The sequence below is a fragment of the Equus quagga genome, chromosome 15 (assembly GCF_021613505.1).
Source record: "Equus quagga isolate Etosha38 chromosome 15, UCLA_HA_Equagga_1.0, whole genome shotgun sequence".
Lineage (NCBI taxonomy): Eukaryota > Metazoa > Chordata > Mammalia > Perissodactyla > Equidae > Equus > Equus quagga.
Window position 1 is genome coordinate 62,951,471 of NC_060281.1, and position 26,505 is coordinate 62,977,975.

At 47.3% G+C, this 26,505-nt stretch overlaps 1 protein-coding gene across 11 annotated transcripts in view; it reads right to left on the reverse strand.

The window, feature by feature from the left end:
* The window catches only part of DUSP22 (dual specificity phosphatase 22), a 66,557-nt gene extending 43,533 nt beyond the window's left edge, over nucleotides 1-23,024 (reverse strand). For 3 of the 11 annotated variants that reach the window (XM_046639816.1, XM_046639822.1, XM_046639821.1), the window contains exons 1-3: nucleotides 22,642-23,020; nucleotides 10,214-10,247; nucleotides 1,668-1,750 (exon numbers count right to left, since the gene is read on the reverse strand). In XM_046639816.1, the coding sequence (XP_046495772.1) occupies nucleotides 1,668-1,750; nucleotides 10,214-10,247; nucleotides 22,642-22,662 (138 nt within the window). In that variant the 5' untranslated portion in view covers nucleotides 22,663-23,020. Of the gene's footprint in view, nucleotides 1-1,667; nucleotides 1,751-10,213; nucleotides 10,248-14,802; nucleotides 14,921-22,641 lie in introns of those variants that run through there. The other 8 variants (XR_006885313.1, XM_046639824.1, XM_046639820.1 and 5 more) reach the window with 7 other exon arrangements.
* Between the last annotated feature and the right edge of the window lie 3,481 nt (nucleotides 23,025-26,505).

The following is a 26,505-nucleotide window of genomic DNA, read 5'->3' on the forward strand; positions in this document are numbered from 1 at the left end:
GGAGCAGGAGCACCCAAAGACTACAGCAGGGTGTCACCAAGGCAAGCTGTCCCTGTGAAGAAAGGGCACAGAACTTCTCCTTCTTTTTTCTTTTTCAAGGCAGAATTTGTCCTTACAGATTGAGATACACAGGGACTATCAAGGAACACAAGTGTAATATTGACAAGGAAGCACAGTCTGCCTGCAGTTCCGAGGTTTTCACACCAATAGTGGTCTCTTTGCAGCGGGTTCAATCCCACCTATTTTACTCCCTTGCGTGTAAAGTGGAGAGAGAAGGGCTGCAGCTCTTTTATTTCTAACACTTGAAGACCTTGTATTTAGCCAGAAGTTGCAAGGTGAATAGATTCAAGGGCCATGTTCACACATGACAGTGTGCTCCATTAAATGGAGTCTAACGCACTGAGGCAGGCCGGGAGGGTAGGGGGGGGAAGGACAGCTATGTAATTTATTAAAATAAAGGAAACCTCAAGCCTCATCTTGTGATTTAAGAGGAAGTCAATCATGACCAGTTTGCATTTAACTTACCATCTTGGCTATAGCTTGGCTATATTTTAAATATAAACTACCGTTGACAGATAAAAAGATGGGGTAGCTATTTTCAAAGGAAGTGTTAGACTCCAAAAAATGATGTGCTCTTGTTGTTTTCAAAAAAAAAATCATGCTGCAACACAAACTATAGCCTTTAACAAAAAACCATGAGCTGCAACAGAAGGAAGTACGAGCCCACAGACCTGGAGAGACAGACAGAGGTCTGTTCACCACCTACTGCTCTCCACAGCGTTTAAGAGTCACTTGTCATCACGTGTTCTCATTTGTTTTACACTAACGGAGATCCGGCAGCTCTAATCGCTAAGGAAAATAGGTAAATTTAAAATTAAAAAAATATATTACCTCTTCTGGCAGAATATGAATTTACATGAAAACATCTTGAACTAGGATTATTTCTTTCAGGTCACCCCTCCCTCTCCAACACCCCACCCTAAAATAGAAAAACATGTGCACGTCACAACCACACATGTATTATTTTCTAAAAAGAGGTAACTTGGACTCTGTCAAGGCTAACAAACAGAAATAGCTTTTACTCCCAGCCAACAGCTCAAACTGTCCATTAGCGTAAAATTGAAGATGTTTTTGGAATTAGTGTACAGGCAGACACACCCTGTTTACTCGAAAATCTAAAACACAATAACAGCTTCCACACGATAGTCTCTGTCCCAGGGAAACCCTGGAAAATCTCCAGTGACAATTTGTCTTCCACTGTTTTTCATTCCTAAATCCAAATAGTATATAATTGAGCTTCAATGAAAAAAAATCAGGAAATGAGCAGCCTGAATACTTTTGGATTCTAAAACCGGAGATAATTTTGAAAGGAATGAAAATTGGTTCTAAATGTCCTTAAAATCCAGAGGGAAATGCAGCATCAGCTTATTCTTTGGCATTTAGCAAGAAAGCCAAGCTGGCAACGCAGCAGGAGTACAATCAGAAAAAGCACACGCCTTTCTGGCAAGCCAGGGACAGGGCACAGACACAAATATGGCCTGAGCACAAAACTGATGTGGCCAGCACTCACAGGAGCACACGTGTCCGAGAGAACACAGCTGCCTTCATTAATGTCCCATGCACTCCCAAAGAACACAGATGAAGACACATGTGCACGGCTCCCTTACCTCCAACATAGGCCTGGCACTATCGTGGACAGACAGAATATGTGTCACCTTGTTCTTGCTCAATTGTTCTGCATCTCTGGCATCTGTCACAGGAGAAAGAGAATGGATATTTTAATATTCTCTGCAAGTGATTACTTCTAAAGTTTAGCAAGGAAAAAACACAATATGACTTGCTAATTCTTTCTTGAAACTTCATAATTGACCATACTCAGAATAATTAGATCTAGGGGATTTAGGCCTATTGCTTTTATGCATTTAGCAGACAACCAAGTTTACTTCTGATTAGCACATCTTCTGATACAAAGTGGTCATCTAAAACTTGACAGATGTTAGAGTAACAAACACTGTAATCACAATTGTTGCTGTTTAAAGGAAGTGAAGCTATGAGGTCACTTTGTAGTTGACATTTGTTAAACTGTAGACACTCACAATGAAATAGATAATAATAAAGATTTTTAAAAATTACCTCAACAATTAGTAATCCAAGTTAAAATTAAACACAAAAGACCCGCTTACTATATAAGAAATAGAAACTTGCCAGAGACGACTCTACCCTGATGTCAAAAGTAGGCAGATACAGACAAGACTGTGGTTTATAACATCAAATCCATTTTAGGGCAAAAGTGAAAATGAAACATTTTCTAGAAATTCCAAACAAAATTGTCCATAAGTTATCACTTGGCTATTAAATTATCTGCAAATGAAATTTAGAAAACACCAAAATTATATTCCCTTCCAATGCTCCTACCTGAAGAAGAAAGATTGAATGAATCCCCCTAAATTGGAGCCCATCTGCTAATCTACAAAAGAGGAGTCCTGCAAGAAACAAGGTGGTCAGCTCCCCTTGGCCCCTGTCCTGGTCTGGGACAAGCTTTTTAAAATGATACAGCATAAAATGGACCAAAAGTCAAGTGTTTAATTATCATGTGTTTAGAGAATATTAACGATACGGGAAAATGATCAGGACATCATGGTAAGTCCTGGTAATGGTAAATACAGTGTAATGGTATTTATAATTTACAAACGGTAAATACAATGTAAACTCAATGTGTAAAAACATAAAGACAAACACACACACACAGGGGGAAAAGTTATAAGGAATTAGCCCCAATAGTGATACTCTTCCAAGTGTTTTTAATTTTTCTCCTTCTTTATAGTTTTTGTGTGTATTCAACACAGGTGGTTCTAAAAGTTTACCATGCCCATGAACTATCGGGGGGCCTGTTAAAGAGGCAGATTCCTGTGCTCCAACTTAGCTCAAGGTCTACAGCAGGGCTGAGGAATCTGCATTTCTAATAAGCCTCAATGATAGAGCAGAAACTAAGAAACAGTGTTCTAAACATTCTTCAATAAGCATGCACCACCTTTAAAGTCAGAAAAATATCTTTAAAAGTAATATTAAAACATTGGTTTTACACAACCAGAGGCACTCACAACTAGAATATACAGCTATGTACTGGGGGGGCTTTGGGGAGAAGAAGAAGAAGAAGAAGAAAAAAAAGATTTGCAGCAGTTGTTAGCTCAGGTGCCAATCTTACACAAAAATTAGTTTTATTTTAAGATCTCTTCATCACTCCAACCATCTCAAGCTTCAAAGTGAGATGTGCATAGCAGCCATCTACATTACACACGTGGGGACTCAATTCTAACCTCCTAGCTATCACAAGGTGCCGCATCAGAAGCTTTGAACGATGCAGGAGCTACAGTCATTTACGGTCCCGCAGACAGCCAGCCTCCACATTCTCACTAACATGTGATTTTTCCAGTTGCCATGAGTATGCATCTTTTAGACAAGCAGGGAAACAAGATCAAGCTGGAGCTTTGGTGCCCACGGAAGAGCTCAGACAAAGCGGAGCAGCAGACTCGGGAGAGGCAGGGCACCAGGGAGCTCCCACAGCAGCCTCACGATGCTCGAGCACAGGGCCTTCCAGATTCTGGTTGTGCCAGGATTTGAATTCGAAACATCAGTATTTGTTTCAACATACTTTTTAAAACAGCCTTATTGGGGCCGGCCCTGTGGCCGAATGGTTAAGTTCACCCACTCTGCTTCAGCGGCCTAGGGTTTCGCCGGTTCGGATCCTGGGCGCGGACATGGCACCGCTCATCAGGCCACGCTGAGGCGGCGTCCCATATGCCACAACTAGAAGGACCCACAACTGAAATATGCAACTATGTACTGGGGGGATTTGGGGAGAAAAAGCAGAAAAAGGAAAAAAGAAGATTGGCAACAGTTGTTAACCCAGGTGCCAATCTTTAAAAAAAACACACAAACAGCTTTATTGAGATAATTCACATATCATAAAATTGTACAGTTAAACTGTATATCAGAGTCACCATCACCACAACCCACCTTTAGAACATTTTCATCACCCCAGAAAGATACTTATTAAATATACAGATAATAAATATACAGATTGAGATAAACAACAAAAAAAGTGGTTTGGGAATAAAATTATACATTTTTGAATACAGAAGACCACTCAATACCACAAATGAGGCGACTGAATGCTGGACTCCAAAGACAACGCAAGCAACTCTTAGAAACTGCTCTGCGCTCTGCACTCCTTCTGTCTTATTACAGCACTGTGCACACTGACACCCCAATTTGGGATGACGCTTTCCCATAAGCACAGGCTCTGCCCACCTATTTGTGTGCACAAAATGCTTGATCAATACCACTGGATGATGACATTGGACCTTTTATTCTTCAAAATTAAAATTATTGATGGTTTTGGATGGCTGCCTACAACCACGGGCACTCTGGGCCGAGCTAGGCACACAGCACTAAGACTCAGCCGTGAGTTATCAGCTCACACACATGTGCACCAGCCTGGAAAGTTTCACACCAGCTCTCCCTGAGCACCAAGTGAGAGGGGCAGAATTCAGTCCTTGCTGCTCAAACGGGAATCTGCCAAGCAGCAGCACAGCGTCGCCCAGGAGTGTGCTGGAAATGTAGACTCCCAGGCCACACATACCCACAGGACCAGAACCCGCCATTGCCTAAGAACCCAGAAGGCTGTGTGCACTGCACACATGGAGCCCTGGGAGCCCCCAGGGCATGACTTTTGACCTGGTGTCAACAGTGTCCTGCCCCCACTGAGGAACATTAATGCCACTTCTAAGTCAGAAAATAATTTAGAACCATTCGCAATAAAAAATGCAACAAGTCAACATCAATAAAACTAGTGGGGGGCCAGCCCCCATGGCCTAGCAGTTAAGTTCAGTGTGTTCTGCTTTGGTGGCCCAGGTTTGGTCCCTGGGAGTGGACCTGCACCACTCATCTGTCAGCAGCCACGCTGTGGCAGCAGCTCACATACAAAAAGAGGAAGACTGGCAGTGGAAGTTAGCTCAGGGCAAATCTTCCTTGGCCAAAAACCCCACAAAAAACAAACAAACAAAAACAATGGGAAGATTACCGGTTAAAATTCATGTGGAAAAAAAAAATCTAGAGGGACCTGGAGCTGGCCCAGTGGCCTAGTGGTTAAGTTCACGTGCTCTGTTTTGGTGGCCTGTGGTTTGCAGGTTCGAATCCTGGGCACAGACCTACACACCACTTATCAGGCCACTCTGTGGCAGCATCCCACATATAAAATAGAGGAAGACTGGCACAGATGTTAGCTCAGGGCCAATCTTGCTCTCTCTCTCTCTCACACACACACACACACACACACACACAGACACAAAATCTAGAGGGACATACACTGACCATGGTTACCTCAGGATGTGGGGTTTGCAGAAGGTTTTACTCTCTTTAACATATTTCTCTCATGTTTGGACTTTTGAAGCTTTTATCTTATTTTAGCTTGATAAGGCCACATCACTCACATAATTAGGAAAAACAAAATTTAAAAAATACTGTTCACAAAATTCAATATAAATCACATGAATAGGTAAAATGAATAGTCAACTCCTCATTGGCAAAAACAGCTAAACATGTTCTTTTCCTCTGTCTCAACTTCTCCCCTGGCCTCTGGACTCATACCCACTCTTGTCGCCTACCTCTGTTTACCCCCATGCCAGGCCTCACGTGGCCTCCTGAGGAAGCAAATGTCACCTTCACATGGTGGGAGCACTGAAACAGAAGCTCCCAACCAATCCTCCCCCTTTGCTGTTTCACGTTCCCTGCCTGGCTCAGAGGAAGACCCCACCCACCACTGGTAAGACTTCACTGGGGTAGCAGGTGGGTTCTTGGAAGATGCTGCCCTCAGTGGGCAAAGTGACAGCCACATGCTTCCTTAGGATGGGAATTAGTGCTCTAGATCTTATATTGACACAAAAGACGGACAGGGGCACCAGCCCTGAATGTGGGAAATGCCAGAATGGCCATGGGAAATAAGCTAGTCCAGCGAAGTCAAGCAGAATTGCTTCTGAAAAAAATTAACAAAAATATATCGGAGAAAGCATCAGAAATTAACACCATCAACACAAGCACTCTAGAAAAAGTCTGCAGGAAAGAACTTCTTTAGTAACGCCGTCCCAACACTCAGAGCAGCGGCTGCACTGCTTTGTAGGCTCAAGAGCATGGCCACGCGGGATGAGAGGGGAGGGTTCTGTTTCAAAGGGTCCCAGCGCCCTGTGCTCTCACCCTGAACCCCAAGCCATGTTCAGTCATCTCCCAAACAACCTTCACCTCCAGGGTGAGAATCTGTGAGAGACGGGTGAGAGATTCCAACCTGCTCGCAGTTATACTTCCCACCACGAACTAGATGGAAAGGCTTCCAGAGTTATAAATGATTATACATTATAACAACTGCTAGAGTTATAAATTAGCTGTTAGTGGGTTCAACCTTGAAGTGGATACACTTCCAACCTGTGCTGGGGGCCAAAATGGGGCGGTTCCTACTTGTTACCTTCTCCACAAACCCTGGCTCTGACATTTTTGGAGCTAACCTCGGGCAAGTGTTTCTGTGCCTCACTTTTCTCACCTGTAAAGTGGGAAAATGGTAAGAGTGAAACCTCAAAGGGCTGCTGGAAGTACTAAATGATATAAAATACAAAGAAAAGTGCTGGCTGGCGCGTGGTGATGTTACTATTGCCATCATCATCATCAACATCATCATCAGGACCAGAGTATGGGCGTCGATCTCAGTCACCTCTGACTGTTTCCAAACACACGCTTTCTTCAAAGACACCTGACTCCCAGCTCTCCCTCCGCCACCTAACGCTCTCCTGGGCTAAATAACAGCAGTCCACCACAGACAGTGGGCAGCAGGGCACCCAGCTCAGCCTTGTCTGAACATCCAGGGAACCGCCACTGGGACCACGGCCCTTCTCACTGGCAGACACAGAACAAAAGCTCGGAGCCCTCAGACGTGTCTCCGTGTACATCCCCAGCACACACACAGTTCCTGAGCTTGTCTCTCACTTTTCTAGATGTTTGTGGATACCTTCAAACAAAAAGGGCTTCCTCTGTCAGCGCACATCCACGCTGCACGTGCCAAGCTGTGAGGAAGCACTAGCCTCGCCCGCTCAGCCCAGGGAGGAGCTGCTTTGGGCTTCACCCTCCCCCCCCCCCCCCCCCCCCCCCGGCATCTGGGCAGAGCCACCTGCCAGCCACAGGCAGCTCAGCTGAGAGGCTCTCATCAAACACCAGCTCGAGAGGTTGGGTTTGTTTGTGGGTTTTTCTCTAGGTGGAAAAATCACCAGGTGTTGGAAAACCGTTTGTGATTCATTGCAAACTTAAAAGAAAAAAAGGAAGTTGCAGAGTGACATGTAAAGGATCCCCTGGAAGGAAGGGCAGGGCAGGGGGAGGGAGGGAAGGAAGGAGACCATTCAATGAGTGCATTGAGGAGATCACGGCCACCAGAACGCCGGCCAGGATAGCAGTGCCTATCCATAGTCTATAAAAAATAAAGATCTCTCAGAAAGTCAAAAGAATGTTTCCATTAATTTTTCTTTATACATTTCCAGATTGGCTGTTGTATTACAGTAGGCACGTACTATTTGTAATTTAAAAAGAGAAGAAAATGACTAAATGAGACCTTGTGCTAAAGCATGGATGACAGCTGGATCTGGGTTCCAGGAGAAGTCATGATCGTTTGACCTTGGGCTTCCACACTGGCCAGCAGCGCCTACTGCACACCTGGTGTGGTGTGGGTACTTCATGAGCATCTGTCTCCTTCCCACAACAGCCCAAAGTAGGTGTGTGGTTTCCATTTCACAGACAGGGAAGGCGAGGAGGGCCTGACACTGGCTGACCCACCATCTACCAGGCACGGAACCGAGGGCCTCCACTGCACATCTGGTTCAGCCCTCACCACAGCCCCGGGCTGATGTCCTCATCCCCTCCCACATCCAGGCTGTGCGATGTGTCCAAGAGCAAGCGCCTGGCTCGTGAGCCGTGGGGTAACCGGATTCCAAGGCAGGCCCACCCCACAGCTTGTCTCCATTCCGCAGGACCTGCTCCCCCGACTCCAAACCTCTGAGGACCAGGACACATGTCCACATCAGATGCCCCATACGTTGGGCACTTGCAATGAGTTTGTGGAATGAATGATTAATTCACAGGCAACTTGAAGGATGCAACACTTCCTTCCAGCACTGTCAACTCCCTGGACTACCATTCCCATGTCTTACCTTACCTGGTGAGTGTTTAATAAGTGTTTGGTAAATTAATGAATGAGTCAAACACAACCACATATTAGTGTCAGAGTAACTGAAGGCAGTCACGGAACACCCCGCCTGCACACGGGAGGCGTGGCTGCTGTCGAGCTGTCTGACAGTGAGATCCCAGAGCAGGAGTCCAGGGCCCGCGAGGGTTCCCACGTCACTGAATATTGAGAAAAGAGATAGAGATTCTAGTACAGAAAGAGTTTTGAATAATTCCTTAAAGTTGTGCACACATGTCCTTCTAAAAGAAAGTGATCTATGAGTAAGGAGAAAACGCTCAAAACTGTTGGCAGCAGTATTGAATTTGGTTGGCATTTATTACAATTTGTAATTTGTAAACAACTTTCACCTAGCAATTCTACTTTCAAGAATTTTTACTTAACTCTGCTCTCAAACACAAAAACATTCCCCTCTCCCCTAAATAACTCACTAAATAATCCGTGAAGACATTTGCTCCTTAGTGCACTCCAGCACCGCTGGCCTACCCACCACAGAGCACTTGGCTGCTTTTTCAGAACTACAAAGCTTACTAATTTAGGAACTCTAGTACTATTTTTAACCTGTTCTAGTAGCAATTAGCAGCTGTCAGAGCCCTGCACTCAGCCTCTTAGAAGCCAGCTAGCAGCACCAGGAGCCTACGGGGGAAGCGGAGGAAATAAACATGATGCAGAAAAATCATAGATTGTTTTGACAATCAATTTAAACCTGAACTCACAAATTTAAGCAACAACCAGAAAACAGGCAGGAGTGTGTTCTGGCTTGTTCGGGGTTTACGATGAGGTTTGGCTCTCTCCACCTGCCACCAGCAGACTTGTTTCTGCACATTTCCCAGGTGCGTGCCTCCTACTGAGCACACGCTCTCTCCATCGCTACGGGAGCTGTGTCCACACCGCACACACTTGAAGCGGCACATGGGGACCCAGGCCCGCTCTGGAAATCAACAAGAGCCTGTTCTCCACCAGGTGCTTTGCTCTGTGGGCTTCTCCTCACTGCGGTGATTACAGAGTATTTTGAGACAGATGAGCTAAAAGTAAAAAATCAATAACTGACAGCAAATCAATAAATACTGAACAAGCCACACAGAAATGTACAAAGAAAAGTCAACACAAGATGAGGATAATTTGCCAGAGATGAAATTGCCACTTATTTTTCCCAGGCAGTTTAAAAAAATAGGTTTTGAAATTTATTAAAAATAACTAGAAAACAAAAGTGATAGAAGATTATAAATAAGTTACATGACTGATCAATGTGCTTGCCTGTTAGCTACCTTCTTTTATAATAATGTTTCAGCAAGCGAGCACAACGAAGACAAAGATCAGAGGTCACGTTGGAACCTGAAGGGCCCCTCACACTCTGGTCAGGGCACAAGGATGAGGGCCCAGCAAGGGGCCCAGGCAGATGCCATATAAAATGAGTCTACCCTTGGACTCAATCATGCATGAGAAGCCTGAAGGTGATCTTCTAAAAGGTGAACTCACCTTTGGTGGAAGCAACCCAAATGTCCATCAACAGATGAATGGACAAACAAAACCTGGTGCATATATACAGTGGAACAGTATTCAGCCTTAAAAAGGAAGGAAATTCTGTCACATGCTACAACATGGAGGAACCTTGAAGACATTATGCTCAGTGAAAAAAGCCAGATACAAAAGGGCAAATACTGTATGACTCCACTTAGATGAGGTCCCTAGGGTAGTGAAATTCAGAGACAGAAAGCAGAAGGGTGCTTTCCAGGGGCTGCGGAGGGGACCGGAGTCAGTGGTTAACGATGACAGTTTCATTTGGGGAAGATGAAAAAGTTGTTGAGATGGATGGTGGTGATGGTTGCACAGCAATTGAATGTGCTTAATGCCACTGAACTGTAAACTTAAAAATGATTAAAAAGGCATATTTTGTATTACGTATATTTTACCACAACAATAAAAAACAGAACTCACCTTTGAAGTTGCCGATGTACAGGCCAGGCAGGATCTAGGGGAGAGACATAGACCAGAATGAGTGTTATAGATCTGAAGATGACAGTATTTTGTACACAGAGGCTGGGCCCTCACCACAGTGGTCAGAGCACAGCCCAGGCCTGTTGTCCACCACACCAGCTTGCTAGCACCTCCCCAGACAGACAGCACAGATGACCAAGTAGCCATGCCTCCAGGGCCCTGGCCTGCCCAGGGCCACTAGGAAGGCTGCTCAAATAGCCTGTGGGTGGCTGCATTTTGGTGCCCATCAACTCATAGAACTTTAAAGACCAGGATCCCCCACAGGTCCTCATGGACCCCACGTGTCCTCTCTCACTTCGAGCCTCTCAGCGCTCCTCAGCATTCCAAGCCCAGCCCTAAACCTAAGCACCTCCAGCATCCCCTCTATCCCTCCCCACCCTCTTTCCCCGACAGCCCCTCCTTTTCTAGCTACACCCTCCATGTCCCCTACATCCTACACACCCCCTACACCCTACACATCCCTGGCTTCTCTCACAGCTCCAGCAACCCTGCCCTCTGCTGTCTGAGGCGTTTGCACATGCTGTTTCCACTGTCAGGCAGCTCTTCTTCTGCTTTCCTCATCCTTCAGGTCCCAGCTCTGACCGACACCCTAGGGAGGCCTGCCCTGAGCCCAGATTTGGGGTTGGGCCCTGCTTCAGCACCCACAGCCCTCTGTGTTCCCCTTGTAGTGATGCTGTCACAGGGGCATCACTAGGTGAAGGCCAGTCCCCTCTGCTGGTCTGGAAAGCTCTCTGGGCAGCACACACATCGTGTGGCTCACTGCTGCCTGCCTAGCTCCCGGCCCACGGCTTGGTCCATGATGACCACTCAGTGAAGAATTCCTGAATGAATGAATGAACTGTCTAAACAAGCCAAAAGGTCTACCTTTCCTGAGGCAGTGGGCCTCAAACCAGACTATCCATCACTAGAATCTGTTAAAAATTCAGATTTCTGGACAAGCCCCTACTCCCAGCTGCCATATAGGATGATTCAGTAGATCTCAGAGAACTAGGGACTGTGTTTCTCACAAACACCTTCCACTCCGCAAAATATGAAGCAAATTCTCATCCTGCCAATACTTTGTACGGTAAGTGAAATCCAAATACAGAAGCCACATCACCTAAAGTGATTTCCAAGTGCATACAGCATCCCGGCCTCGGTGACACTTCGCTTCAGACCCCCGGTATCCCGGCAACACCCTGTTTTCAGCACCACTCCCCGCACCCCTCTCAGCTCTGCCTGCTTCACACCCCTGCTTTTGTCCACTCCCACTGACAGCAGGAAGCAGCGTGTGGTGAGGTCCTTCATGAGTGTGGATTTCTTCACACACTATCCCGACAACCAGCTGCCTTGCCAAAAACTGATGGCATGTGTGCGAGTCACTGCAGGGGGAGCCTATCGTGGCAATGTCAGGACAGCCTGTGGGGACGCAGAAGTAGGTCCAGGGTTAGCCTCTGTGCTGGGGGCAGGGCCAAGCTGAGGGGCCACAGAACATATTGATCTAACTACAACACTCGTGAGGGTAACGAGAGGCTACTAATAACGACTCAGGACAACATGGGCCCAGCAAGTGTGATCCCCTTGGCTGACTCCTACCCAGGGTGGCAAAGTGAGCTTGGAGAGCGCCCCATGGGACTCAGAGGTCAGTCACGTCCGTGACCAAGGTCACAGCACAGACGCCAGCTGGGTGAGCTCTGTAACCAGGAAGATGGGAAACAGAATCTCAGAGGAAAACGCCAGCATTCACTGCCAAGGAGCTAAAACACTTGACAGGTCTTTCTTGAAATGTAATCAGTATTCGGGATTCTCCCGGGAGGAAGGGTGGAGTAGACACTTCATCGTTCCTGTTTTAAAACACAAGAACAATAGAAGTTCACTATTGGAGATGGATCAAACTGATGTCCTCTGGCAGCTCTTGCCCACGTACATGTGTGATTGCCCATTCTCCAGGCTCCCTCCTATCTTTGTTATGATGTGGCATTAGATGCCATGGGGCAGCATTACCACCTAGGCCTTTTGGCTGATGGTGACTGGGACATCCTCCTTGATCAAGCTTCAGTCAGGCCCCTTTAGTCCTTTTCTCGACCAGACCTTGTCCCTGGCCTGCCAGATGCAGCAAGGAATCCTCCCATTCTTGACATCCACTCAAGCTCCTCTTCCTCCACCCTTGAGATCTAATCAAGGTTTTCTTAGTACGTTCCCATCCACTCCCTCACCCTGCCCACTGGCTACAAATCCCCACCTGCCCCTGTTGTACTGGGAGTTGAGTTCAATCTCTCACTTGCAATAGTCTTCCTTGCCATTTTTAATAAGTGTTAGAATAATTTTTCTTTTATATCATCGACCACAAATGGCTCCAGATTCATACAGTTGACAGTTATAATGGACTACAATATGAGCACGTTTGTTTGCCCAAAGTGACAGAACGTATTACAGTGGATGAATGGTTTACTAAGTTCCTGTCACACATGGGCACCATGCTAGGCAATCAGGATACAGATGTGGCCAAGAGAGACATGGCCCTGTCAGTATCCTATTTCCCTTGTGGAGATTCTTGCCTAGGGAAGGAGGAGGGTACTGACCACTCCGAGATCCTCAAGGACTTCCAGGAGGCAGTGACATTGAGAAGACCTGACATCCAAGAGGAGTGGGCCAGGGGAGAGGGAAGGACAGGCAAGGAGCAGTGGAAACAGCCTCGAGAAAGAAGGTCAGTCTCTACCAGAGAGAGAATGAGGAAGGTAGAGGCAGTGGTGAAGGCTGTCGGTCCTGCTCAGCGGACACTGTCAGCCAGAGAAAGTTTCCAAGGCTCCAGGATAAGTGCCACTAAGATGTTTAAGATGTGTGAGGCTGTTAGAAGGAAGTAGACATTTCTATGTATTTTTATTTACTTTATCTTGGAAAAGTCATGATAAAAGGAAAGGAAAGGTAAAGTTGTGTGCACTATGAGGCCTTCATTGCTGTGCTCACCTCTGTGAAGGGATGCTGGGGGCTGGGCAGGTCTGTGGAGGACCGCCTTTGCATTTCGCTTTGCACTTTTCCATATGGTTTGAATGTTCTAATCGTACGCATACATTACTTCAATTGACTTTTTAAAAAAGTCAAGTGGGGTTATTTGGGGACAAGATTATGGCTCATTTTTGCTTTTCTTCTTTGTACTTCTACTACCTTCTCTACGAAGCATAAACTAATACATCTCATATTTTTTAAATAAAACAAAACAAAGGCGTGAGATTAGATGAGCTCTGTGCTCTGCCACTCTCAAATCAGGACTATGTGATTTCTAAATCCACCCTCGGGAACTCACCTCCAGTCTTGCTTCCACTCCCTGCACCCTCTAAAACAGGCCATCGTCTTCCCACACCCATCATCAGTTCCCACGATGGCGCCACCTTCTCCCATTCACCCACAGTGAAACAGGTGGAGCTCACTCCCACCAGGGCACCTTGCCCCCCTACCCTGGTGCCCGCCTCTGCCCAGTGAGTCATGAAGCCCCATCACTCCAGAACCCAGTCCACACAGGGCTAGAGCAGTAGCCACTGAATTTATTTCTGCGTCCCATCAAATTAATTTTCTAAAGTCATATTCTCATTGGGTCATTTTCCAGATCAACATGTTCAGTGGCAAACCATTTCCCAAGAAAATGAAGGCCAAACTTGAAATGCAACTGAAAATTTCAACATGGCTTCCTACCTATGAAGGATTTCCCCACCTCTCTTGTCTCTCAGGCAAGCTGGGTAACCCCATTTTCCCACACCCCTTACTGGTCCCACCTTGCAATATCATCTTTCTTTGCTCTCAGTATTCTCTTAGACAGAGAAGTGGTTCTCACTGTTTAGAGTACCTCAGCCCTTGGGTATGCTCAAAAATCATAAACCCTGTGATGGACCATTATTTTATTCTATGGGTTTCCTAGCCTCTGAAGCCCTTTCCTGTGTTTAGAATCCCCAGCCCCCACCATGGAGTCTCGGTAGAAAGCAGAGCCCAGCTCTTACTACAGAAGCTGCGAATGCCAGATATGCACTTTTCATTTGCCTTTGCTGCTATGGCACAGACAGAGGACCTAAATGCAACATGTCTCCACAGTTGCTGTAGACTAGGACTAGAATCCAGAGATAACACAGCGCATCTTCTCTCCAGCAGCAGGGGCAGTAGGGCTAGTGGCACACCTGGGGCCTGCTGGCAGCAGCATCAGCGTCTTGGGACAGTCCCAGAAAGCTCTCGCCAGACCAGTTCCAGGATCTGCTCCTGGCAGGCCAGCCTGAATTTGGTTCTCTAGCCTTCCTGGCCATCTGAGCTATTCTACCTAAAGCAGCCACATTTGGATTCTGCCGCTTACAGCCATGGACCTGATGGGCCTTTCAACTCGGAAAAAATGCACAAACGCAAATGAGCTGCACACACCTTCAGGCAAGTTATAGACTGCAAAGCCCTCCCCACCCTCCTACCCTGCAACAGCAGGTCCACTGGCACTCCCAGAGCAAGTCAGAGATGGTTCCGACAGGAGAGGCCTCCCTCCCCTGGACTCCACTTGTGTCTCATTCAGCACTCACCTCTACTCATCAACAGCTCCCCAATTTATCTGCTCCTCTTGGAACTTTCTGCAGTACCTCTGTTCAGCTTCTTAGCACCTCCCGTCTGATTTTTGCAACAGCCTCCCAGAGAGCTCCCCACCCCGGAACTTGTCCCTCCAAAGGATTCCTCAACCTGCCTCCAAGATGCAAAGTTAATCACATGACTCTTCAGATTAAGATCTTAGGGCTCCAAGTAGTTATCATCGTGAAATTCAGTCAACACCTCAGCAAGTGAGACCTTCCAGGACTGAGATTTGCTCTGTCTTCAGCCTCCGCCCCATGCTAGCGTCTTCCTCAATCTTCTCCACATCTGAGGAGGTGACGACGCACAGCTGCAGGCTGAGACCCCCAATTCCAGCCTCCAGGTTTTATGGGAAACTGCCCAATTTTCAAATACTGTCAACTACTTTAAAAAAACCCTTAAATATATGACAAATAAAACACATCTGCAGGCTGACTATGGCCCATGAATATCTAGTTTATGACCTCTATCTGCTGTTTGCATCATATTTGTGATATGTTTTCTTTAAATGTGAATGGCTCTCCTTTGATGGGTAGCTACTCAAGTAATCATTTCTTCAATGAAGGAATGAACAAAGAGACAGTGTGCAGAGGGCAGGAGGAGGCGAAGCAAGGAGAAGAGAGATGTGAAAACTGTGGTGAGTGAATCCTGAGAGGTCAAACTGCGCTCCTTTCTGCCCTGGGCAGGTTCCCAGGGGTCAGCGACACCAGGCCAGGGGCACCGGTCCAGGCTGCAGGAGAGCAGGACCCTGAGGGGACTCTGGGGCAGAGACAGAGGGCTGAGCTTACTAGCTCAAGGAGCCAACCTAGTAAAAATCACATAAGATTCCCATTTTGTAAGCATTTGAAATATTTTTCAGTAATATAAAGAGAGGACAGAGTTGTGTCAGTAAACCTTTAACTGCAATTTCCCACATCAGGAGAGTAAGCTCGCGCTTCAAGGGCTGGAAATAGAAAGCACATTGCTCATTGCCAGTTTCTGTAGTTGCTTCCATATAGCATTACAAAACAACACCAAAGAAGGCTGGAGGACTGGCCACTGGCAGGGAGAGAATTTCAGACTTACATTTTTGTTTTCAAGAAGAATAAAAAGCCCATAAACATTTAAACTTTGATTCTAGTCAGCTTCAAAATTCAAACTTAAAACTAAAAAATCTGACCCATTGACTTCCCCACTATTATTGTTGCTGGTAATCCTGAAGTACAGAGAAAGAGAAAATGAAATGAAATAAAATAATTTTCCAGACCACGGAAGAGAGTGTTCATCTGGGAGAAAGTGGCTGATTCACGGAGAGTCTGAGCTCAAGCTGGAAGCAAGGACACACCAGGAGTGCGATCAGCACCACCTGGGAGGAAGTCAGGCTAAACCAAGGAAAAAGTTCGTAAATGCAACGTGGGAATCTTCCATGACTCTAAAAGAGGAAGTACAGAATTGGCCCTAATCATCCTTGGGCCTCAGAAACAACTGTTCTGCCCCTCTGCTGAGAATGGTCCTCTCCCATGGTTCACCTGGTGGCTTCTTGTCAGGGTCTCCCACAAGGTGACAGCTCCAAGGGAGGTCTCTCCTGACCACCAAGCTCCCTGACACCCTCTATCACTTGATCCTGTTTTATTTTCCTCATCATATTTATCCGCACCTAAAGTTATTTATTTGCTTACTTTTTTTACTGACCTTGCAGCAAGGGCTGTGTCTGCCTGGTTCCCTGCTGTGTCCCGAAAGCCTGCGGTGGAGTCCGCACGTGAAGAGAGAAGCACTGACAACCGGTGATGAAATGGCACAAACCACAAGCCAGATGACCTCTGGCACTCTGCTGGGCACAGAGATTCTGGTTCTCTGGTAAAAGAGCGACTGGCGATAGATAATGAAGGTAGACTCCTACAGAAATACTTTGAGATCTAATGCTAAATACTCTCCATGACTGATGGCTCATCTTGATCAACAGCCTTCATGCCCACAGTATACTAACACTCGTCATACAGAAATGCATACAATGAAATGCTCGGCCATAAAAAAGGACTTAAGCACAAAAGGCAGGAAATATTTTGAGTTTATTTTTTAAACATTTCTCTTAGTACTTCAGGATGCCACGGAATCTAAGTAAGAACACCCCCCAAATAGATGTAAGAGAGAAAATTCCCGATCAAGCAGCAGTACAAGGTGGTGACAGGGGTAGGGGATCTTGATTCTTCCTAGGTCAGAAAGGACTTTGTGGGTTTCAAAGCCAGGGGTGAGAGGGAGAACTTTGGTGGGTTCCCTGAAGGGTTAAATGTCATGGACTTTCTTAGTGCCATTTGGCTGTGGACTTAATCAGCTTGCATTTATAAAAGGATGAATCTGAGAATACTCTTGTATGCACTTACAACATTGCCTTAAGCATCTGTTCCTTCAATATGAAATAAAACTGTAATGTTGAGAGGAGCAAATGTGGAGGGGCTGGTGTAGAGGAGAGAAGACAGACCGCCAGCCCAGAGGCTTTGTCCATCAGCCCCACGACCGTGGCTGTACAGCTGTGCCACTCACAGAGTGCTCACCTCTTGCAGGGAGCTCCTCTGTAAGCTTCCTGGGACCCATCTGCAGAGTTTTCTTGGATCTAGCACAAGGATCCAGCTCAGTGCCTTGACAATAGCAGTTGTTCAATAACATAATTTGATAAATGGGAGAATGGACAAATGAATGAATTATGCAGGCACCCAAGTCAGGTGCTCCCATGTACGAACTGCAGCATCTAAAAGCACAAGGGTGTGTGACGGTCCAGCCCCTTACCACTAAAACAGTGCTTCTCAACCTGCCACGCCCTAGCCCATCTTTTGAGAATGATCCGGTTCCACGTCACACAGGCCTCAGGAGATTTTGAGTGGAGAACCCTAGGCCAGGGGTTCTCCATGGGGGACGATTTTGCCCTGCAGGGGACACCTGGCAATGCCCGGAGACATATTTGGTTGTCACAGTGGGGGGAGGTGCTACTGGCAGCTAGTGGGTGGAGGCCTGGGATATTGCTAAACCGCCTACAATGTAAGGACAGTCCCACAACAAAGAATGACCTAGCCCCAAATGTTGAGAGAGCAGAGGTTGAGGAACCCTGGCCTATGCCGAGGAGGGCATATTCCCCTTGCTCTCTTCCCTATCCTCCTTTCTCAACTATACTCCCTTATCTTCCTATGGAGAAAAGAGCCATCCTAAAACAGCATCAGCCATCTCCACGGCAGAGGTCATCACTGTAACCATTGATGGGACAGATCCAAGAATACGAAAGCAGCGCACATCTGCATTTCCCAGTTTGAAAAAATATCTTCTAATAAATTCTCATCTGCTTCTCCCAAGAACCTGGGTAGTGACTGGGGGAGCTATCATTATACTCATTTTAGAGTGAGTCAGGAGACTAGATAACCTAACCACTGTCCCCACGATCGAGGGAGATAAAGAAACTGAGGCTCAGACACACTAGGTGATTGTTCAAGATCACACCCATGAAGCGGCAGAGTGCTAGAGACACCCCACATCAGGCTTTCTGAAGACTCTGCCCCTCTTTCTTTCACAACTGTGGGCGTCCCATGGTAAAGTGACGCACTAACTGAAGTGTTTGCCTCCCATCGCCACAAGCAAATTTCCCATGAAATGCTGGGACAGCATCCATATCCACCAGGCAGGATGCTTTTGGATAACATGCATGGCAGCGAGGAAGAGGCCTCCAGGCTGGGCAGCTGGCTGCTGGAGGAACTGAACCAACCCTGGCAGTCAGTGGGGGACGATGTCAGAGCCAGAGGGTCCTCACATCCTGCCCTAGGATGGCAATACTGCAGGTCACTTTTAGGTTGTAAGTTCAGCTTGATTAAGATAAAAATATGCACGTGGAAAAGCATTTAGGGCCGATTTCTCTGTCCTAATGCTTGGCTAGAGAGGCTAGATTTTTGTTTTTATTGAGGCACTGTAGGCCTTAAGACTTACAAGCTGGCAATGAGGAGTTTTCTTTATAGCTCCTCCCCACAAAGATCTAGGAGTTCAGACCCTTAAGAGAACTTTGAGTTAACCAGGAGTTTTCAAAGGCTCCACATAAACACGACATTTGCATGCAACAGCTTGTTGAGTCTAACCCTAATCCTACAGAGACATTTACCAGCAGCGAGGCCCTGTGTCGTGGCTAAGAGGCAGACCACCTGGCAGGGAGTCCAGGCCCAGGCCTCACCAGCTGGGTGCTCGGGGCAGGTCTCACCTCTGTGCACCTCCTCTGTAAGCCAGGGATGCAAAGAGCAGTAGTGACTTCACAACCACAGGGCTGCGGGGAGGGTTGGAGGAGTTGCTCTAGTGTAAAGGCTCAGGGCAGGCCCTGGCACACCATAAGCTCAGGCATGATTGTAACTTTGGCCCGCTCAGAGGGTCTACTTGGGAACTGCACAAAACAGTGAAAAGATGGTTTTAGTTGCCTGCCTTTCCCTCCTCTTTTTTATCAATGTCAAACATGAAGGAAGAAAGAAGGTGTTTTTTTCCTATTTTGCAATTAATTTGAAACTCTGGGGAGCTTTTTCAGGTTACTTTCCAGCATCTTTAGAATTCACTTGGGATGAACCAGCATCCCAGCTCAAAGGAAAGACTTCTACCATCCGGTTTGTTCCAAGCCCAGTTCCGCCACTCCCTAGCATCGGGCCTTAGTCATGCTACGTAACGTCTCTGAGAGTCCATCTCCCAACCTGCACAAAGAGGGTGAGAGACTGTCCTCCTGGGGCGACAGTGAGGCCTCGATTTCATAAACTGCAGGCACATGATATGCAGCTCAAAAAATAACAGACCACAACTGCTGTGTCTTTTCTCTATCTCCTCATCATCTTCCACAGGCCAGAATACAGAAGCCTCCTTCTCTCACATTCTCTGTGTAACACACCGTCCACACTGAGAGGGGCAGGATGCTGTGCCACCCAGGAGACTGGGACAGACCAATGAGAAGGGCCTCCATGAGGATGTGAAATAGAAATGAAAACCGCCACATTCAAAGCAGTCAGAGTGGAATCTGCACTGTTTAGTTCCTAAGTTTTCTTTTGCTAAGGAAAGAAATCTTGTCCCAGTAACCTCAGGGCACACACTGCAAAACATGTTTTTAGTTCCAAAGGCACTGTACATTTTTATCTATAAGTGTTCTTAGAAAAGCATTTTATGGATAGTACCTTATAATAATTCCACTGACTGTGCAAATCAACCATTCTTTTTTTTTTTTTTTTTTTTTTTTTTACAGATGGGGAAAATATGAAGCCTAATTCAAAGTCACACAGTAATATATGTACGAATTCTAGTTAAGCCTTTTAATTTCCGGCCTCAAGCAATCTACTTTGCCACTAACTAACCTTTTAACTTTGAGTAATTCCTTGTGAGCTCAGGTTCAGCATCTTTACCCCAGTGGGAGAGTGCGCCTGGATGGACTGCCTCTTCTAGGTCGCGCTCACACCTGCTCTCTGCTCTCCCGCCACTGCCCATCTTCTCCTCCACTTCTCCCTGGCTTGTGTTTGCTCTCTCTCTCTCACACCCACAACCAGCGTTGTGCAACACAGCAGCCATTAGCCAGGGTGGCTACTGAGTACTTAAAATCCCAAACAAGCTGTGATTTAAGCAGAAAATATACAGCAGACTTTGAAGATTTCGTACAAAAAAAAATGTAAACCATTCTATAAATAATTTTATATATTGGTTACATGTTGAAATGACAATATTCTGAATATATTTCAGTTAAATAAAATAGTTAAAATTAATTTCACCTGTTTCTTTTTACTGTTTTAATGTGGCTACTAGAAAGTTTTAAATTACATATTTGGCTCACATTCTACTTCTATTGGGCAGTTGCTGGTCTATACTGAACGTCAGGTGAAGGACCTCTGTGCCACTTCCCACCCCCTCTCCTCCCAGCTCCTCAGCTAGCCCAGCACCTGGCTAACAGCAAGCGCACAGTACACAGCGTTGAATCAATGATGTCTCTACATCTGTCTGTACACATTTCTCCACCTCTACACTGGAAACAGTGGCTCTATTTACAATACAAGATGGTCATGGTGACAACATCATCAAGAAATGTTTTACTTTCTTTGAAAGGTAAAAATCATGACATGAATATGACTGCTTTTGTTGAAAAGCCTGAAATTAATTTTGAACCCTTAGGCAATCATTTGTATTCCTAAATATGTAATTAGAATTATAATATAAAAATACCACAAATTAAATGCTGAAAGAGGTAAAGAGTGAACAACTCAAGTGGGAAAACTGTAGAAAGAACCAAAGGCCAGCTGAGGTGGCAGAGCCCACAAACTCATGGACGCACCATTACCGGGTTCTGTTCTCATGTAAAAAGCAGAAGGCTCATGGTGCTGATGGATGCCAGCGCTGATGGGGATGTGATCAAGGATTTATCCGAGAGAGACAGAGTCTATTTCCAAACCCGATCACTGCCCACTCCCCCACCCCCGCCCCTCCAAAAAATCCCACACACAACGAATACAATTCTGGTTACCAGAAAACCTCAGATATGCAGGCCCCAAACACGCAATGGTTCCTTCAGAAACTGGGTCTCGAGGAGCCAATAAACATGGTGTGGGCAGGTGACAAGAGTTCAGCACACAGTACACAGCGTGCCCTACCACACTTGCCCTTCCCCGCCTGGCTCCTAACCTCCCTACCCCACTTCTAACACTCCAGCTGAAAGAACCAAACCACTGCTGACCCCACCGGCGAGAAAAACCAAAAGGAAAGCCAGCCACACTGCCACATCCACCAAATACGAAAGCTGAATGGATGTGGGCTGCAGGTGAGTGGAACACATGGAAGGAGAGAAACAGAAGACCAGGAACTAACCCCGGATCCAGGACCCCTTCGAAGCCCTGGGAAGAGGGAAGGACCTGAGGGACTTCTAAAAGTTTTATAAGTCTTTCCTTTAAACCAGCAGTACCAGATCACAAAATCCTTAACCTTGCGGTTGATAAGAACACACCTGACACAACTCTCACTTGCAAGAGCTGGGATCTGGAACCTTCCATTGACAGAAAGACACAGACTATCCCACAGTCTAGGAAGCGGGCTCTGGGAAACTGGGGAGCAGTGGGTGGGGGCCAGAACAGAGACAAACAGAAGAGAGCAAGGCGGATTTTCGAGAAGGCACGATCAGCACAAGCAGCCAGTCAGCAGGTTGCCCTTCTTGGAGAAGCCACATAACCCAGGATAACTCAGCTCTGACTCTATTCCCCCCCTCCCTCCAGGTATTTAAAAACCCCTCAGGACTCAGGCCTCTACAAGCTTTTCTGTCCACAAGAAAAACTTATCTGTGCACACAAATAAAAATCTGGGGAGAAAGAGGAAATTACTGAATAGAAGACACTTATCTACTGCAGTTTACTAATGATGTGGGTGGTGATGTTTCAAGAGCCAAGTTTGGGAGGGGAGGGGAGGGGAGAAAAAGAGGAAACCACAATCCCCTGAGCTCAGCTGAGTTCTAGGCAGAGCAAGTGTCAACGCTTTTAAAGGGCACGGCTTGTTCTCAGCCGCAGGACGCAGGGCTGGCTTGGGGACTGCTCACCCGGAAGCCGGCAGGGGACCTGGGGGGGAGCACCTCAAAAACACAGCCGTGACGGTCAGGCCTGACACGCCGCCCCCCTCCCGCTCCCCTCCCCACCACGGGAAAGCGCACCACGTTCGAGTGGCGGAGCAAGGGTACCCCGGTGACAGGTGGGGGAGCGAGGACGGGCTTTCCTGCCCAGCAAACCCCAGCCAGAGGGAAGGCTGCAAAGTGGAAACAAAGAGATCGCAAAGGAAAGACGACACGTTACCTTGTTCATCCCATTCCCCATGGCGGCTGACCGCGAACTCTAGCACCCTGGGCAGGGAGGGCGCGGGCTCACTAAGGCATGTTACAGCAGGAGGAGGGAGGGGCGGGCGGGGAGGAATTTCCTGCTCGCGGAATAAACAACAGGGACCAGGGACGCCCAGGCCACTCGGTTTGCTCCAGGGATCCGGCATGGACGGCAGGCCTTTTTGCTCGTTCGGCCAGAGCAGGGCAGGGGCACCGGCGCCCCGGCCAGGAAACGGTCTCGCCTTGCCCGCTCGCGTCCCTCCCCGGCCGGCTCCCTGGGACTTGTAGTCGGGCTCCCGGCGCCGCGCCGGCCCCGCCCCGAGCGGACTCGGCTCCCGGTGGCCGGGCACGGGGGCGCGCGGACTCGGCTCGGGTGCCCCACGAGCTCAGGGCCGAGAGCCGAGAGCGCACGCGCCGCCCGCGCCGGTTCCGCGCGCGTTCCCGCGGGCAGGGTGGGGGTCGTGCAGGCACCGCTAGCACCGGGCGGCGGCGCGTCACCGGGCAGGTCCCCCGGGATCGGGGTCACCGAAACTCCCGCAAGCCTTTCCCCTTGGGGCGACTCAAGGGGGCCTGTTCCCAGCAGTCGCCGCCCTGCCCTGACTGCGCGGTGAATCAGGTGCTAATCAGAGCCTCGGTCTTCGCGGCCCCCCTGCCTGGGGTTTCTGAGTGTGACAGATTTAGGCCGGGTGGGGGGATTCCTGTGGCCCTGCCCCACCCACGAAGACGAGAAGGCTCACCCGGTGGGGAAAGGTGGGCTAGGTGACTCATCTCTGGGATGCCCTAAGCTCCCTGCCCTGGGGAGCAGATGGCCGGACCTCAGACCTCGTGCTGTCTTTTGGACGTCCAGTGTGCCCCTTTCTTCAGATTGTAAACTGACTGTAGTTGGTGCATGGCTGTGTTCATACAGTTGCTTCTGGAAAGCCCCTAGCCTTGCTCAGCAACATGGTGGTGTCTGCGTTGAGTCTCTTTGGAGTGGAACACCTTCTAACCTGTAGCAGAATTGTTTTGAGGATTCTGTCGTCCTTACTCGACTCTTAACTTCTTCCCTGGGGACAGAATCTTTGAGCTAGGAGTCTCTCAGTTTCATGTTTATATCCTTAGCGATGTCCGGCACACAGCAGGTGCTTAATAAATATTTGTTAAATGAGCACATGCATCAATCTGAGATGGCCGGGCTCACCCCTGATGAGCTCATTTCATATGCTCCTTCTTGCTCACCAAGTTAACAGCCACACTGCCTTTCTGTGTGTCCCTTGAACTTGCCACACTTGATTGCTTGATCATGCACTGGGACCTTTGTGTGGGCTGTGCTCTCAATCCCTAGCTCTTTGCAAAGCTGGCTCTTGCCTGTTGGGTCTCAGCCCAAATGTCACCTCCTCAAAGAGACATTTCCTGACCACCCAATCTACAGTGGACCCTCTGGTCACTATCGTGTTACCCTGCATTATTTTCTTCATAGCGCTTAACATGACCAGACATTATCATATTGATTTGCTTGCTTTTTATCTGTCTCTCTAGAAAGCAGCCTCCAGAGGAAAAGGCCTTTGTCCTCTTTACGGCCCTAGCCATGTGGCCTGGGACAGGATCTGGCACAAATGGGGTCCAGTAAGCATTTGTTAAATAAATTAATGAATTCCAGGGGGGCCGAGAAAATAGCCATGAGGTTCTGAAGATTGCTGACATTTTGAAAAGAAGTTGGAGACTCCATCTTAGTCATTTCTCTCCTTGTATTCCACATTTCTGGGCAGCGACAGGGACCAGAACCCCCATGTAGGAAGCCCCCACTCAATGTGCACTCAAATTGTCTCCCATAGGGGAATGGGACCCAGACCAGGCAGCACCCTTCCTGCTCATTGCTTCTGGAGTGTTCCTTCCCTACCATCTTCACTTTTTCTTCTCCCTTCCGCCTCCCAGTCACCTGGACAGCCCACCTCCTACCTTTCTGCTCCTCATCATCATTGTTTTTATTGCCTTCCTGCTTATAGAGAACACAGCATGGTTAGTAGACCGCCTGGGGAATCCCAAGACCAACCTCTGTTCCTAAATCTGAGAGTGTCTTGGGTGCCATGATCAAGTTTTCTGAAATAAGTTTTTCCTCCTTAAAATGAGAGCATTGGATTGTGAATTTTTATAGGTCGTGTCCAGCAATCAATAAACTACTTCTGTTTCCCTCCACTCCACTTGTGCTGTTGTTGCTTCCAGTAGTCAGATGAACTTTCCAGAACACAATCACTTCATAAGTTGGCACTTGCTCATAATGAGAGATCCATACCCAGTTTTTCTTCTGTTGTCCATTTGCTACATTTCCTTTCTCTTATTCGTTTCTTATAAACTTATTTCTCTAGCTCAGATCATCTGCTTGACAGTCTCTCCCAGGCTCAGAGTTTCCATGGCTGTCTCCTAGCCACCAACACGCGCCCTCTGGCCGGCACTCACTGTAGCCCTGCAACACCCCCACATCCAGAGCGCACTTCAAATTCTCGGAGTTTTCTTTTGGGTTAAATGAGAAATGAGGAGACCCTTAACACTAGAAGTCAGAAGAGTCAGATGTTTAAAATTTATTCTTTTGTGTGTGGGGGGCTTCTCCATAAGAACCTATCTCCCGTACCGCCTCCCCACTGTATCCTAGAACACAACCCCCGCATCATAACACAATCGTTATCAGTTTGTCATGTCTTGCAGTTCTGTAACTAAAGAAAAGGGGAAAGTCTGATCCAATTTGGCAGCACGTCCTGATCTCAGAGATTTTCAGGGTCGGCTCTCATGGCAAACAGACGACCTGCCTGTTTCCGACCTCCTTCCTGTCTTCTTTCTTTTGTTCTCTACAGCTTCTGATAATGGAAAGAAGGGAAGGAAGGAGACTCCTAGACAAAGCTGACATGCTTCACATCTAAAGTAGAATTTTTGCTTGCGTTCTCTTTCACTCATAAAATGTTTAAGGCACCATAAGCGTAGTGGAATTTCACTCCATGTAAGATTTTTACTTCCACTTTGCTTCCTGCCATTTTTTCCGTCTCTCAGGACAGCCAACACCGCAAGTTTTGCAACAACTCCCAAAAAGTAAGGCCTTCATGTGTGCACAATGAGGGCTGGTCTACTGGTCATGTGGGCCGGCTGGGTCCATACACGTGGTTAAGGATAAGCAGTTCGCAGTGTTTAGTGAGCAATAACTTTGAACTTTAAGGTGGGAGTGTGTAAAAGCCCGCAGGCAGCAGCTCCAGCGTTAGGTTCAGCCAAATCACTAGGGTGTTACTGATGACTTCAGAGGATTGACATAAACCTCTGCCCAAGTGAGAAGCAGTTATGTAATCTTCCTTGGCCTTTGGAACATGCTTGTATCCAGGGTGTCTCAAGCTCAGCACTGCTGACATTTGGGGCTGGATAGTTTTCTCCTTGTGTGGCTGTCCTGTGCCTTGTAGGGTGTTTAACAGCATCCCTGGCCTCTACCCACTAGATGCCAGTAGCACCCTCTCAGTCACGACAATAGGAAATGTCTCCAGCCCTGGGACAGCAAAATGCATGTCCTGCCACCATCGTCTGTATGATGGGGCCACCTGGATGAGATCTTTTAGGGACGAAATCTCCCTTTCTCTCTGTCACTCTTTCCCTCTCTCTTTTTCTCGCTTAATAACCAGTTAAATATACACTAATGAGGTAGTGTTAGTCCTCTGCAGAATCATTAGGTCAAATAGGAACAAACTGAGAACAAGACGTTAAAATGAAGAGCTCATCGAGCCAAAGTACAATTGAAAGTCAAAGAAAGCCAGAACCTAATGAATTGTGGAAAGAAGGAAAAAGATGGAGTCTAGAGCTACTGAAACAAAAGCATAAAATATTTTCT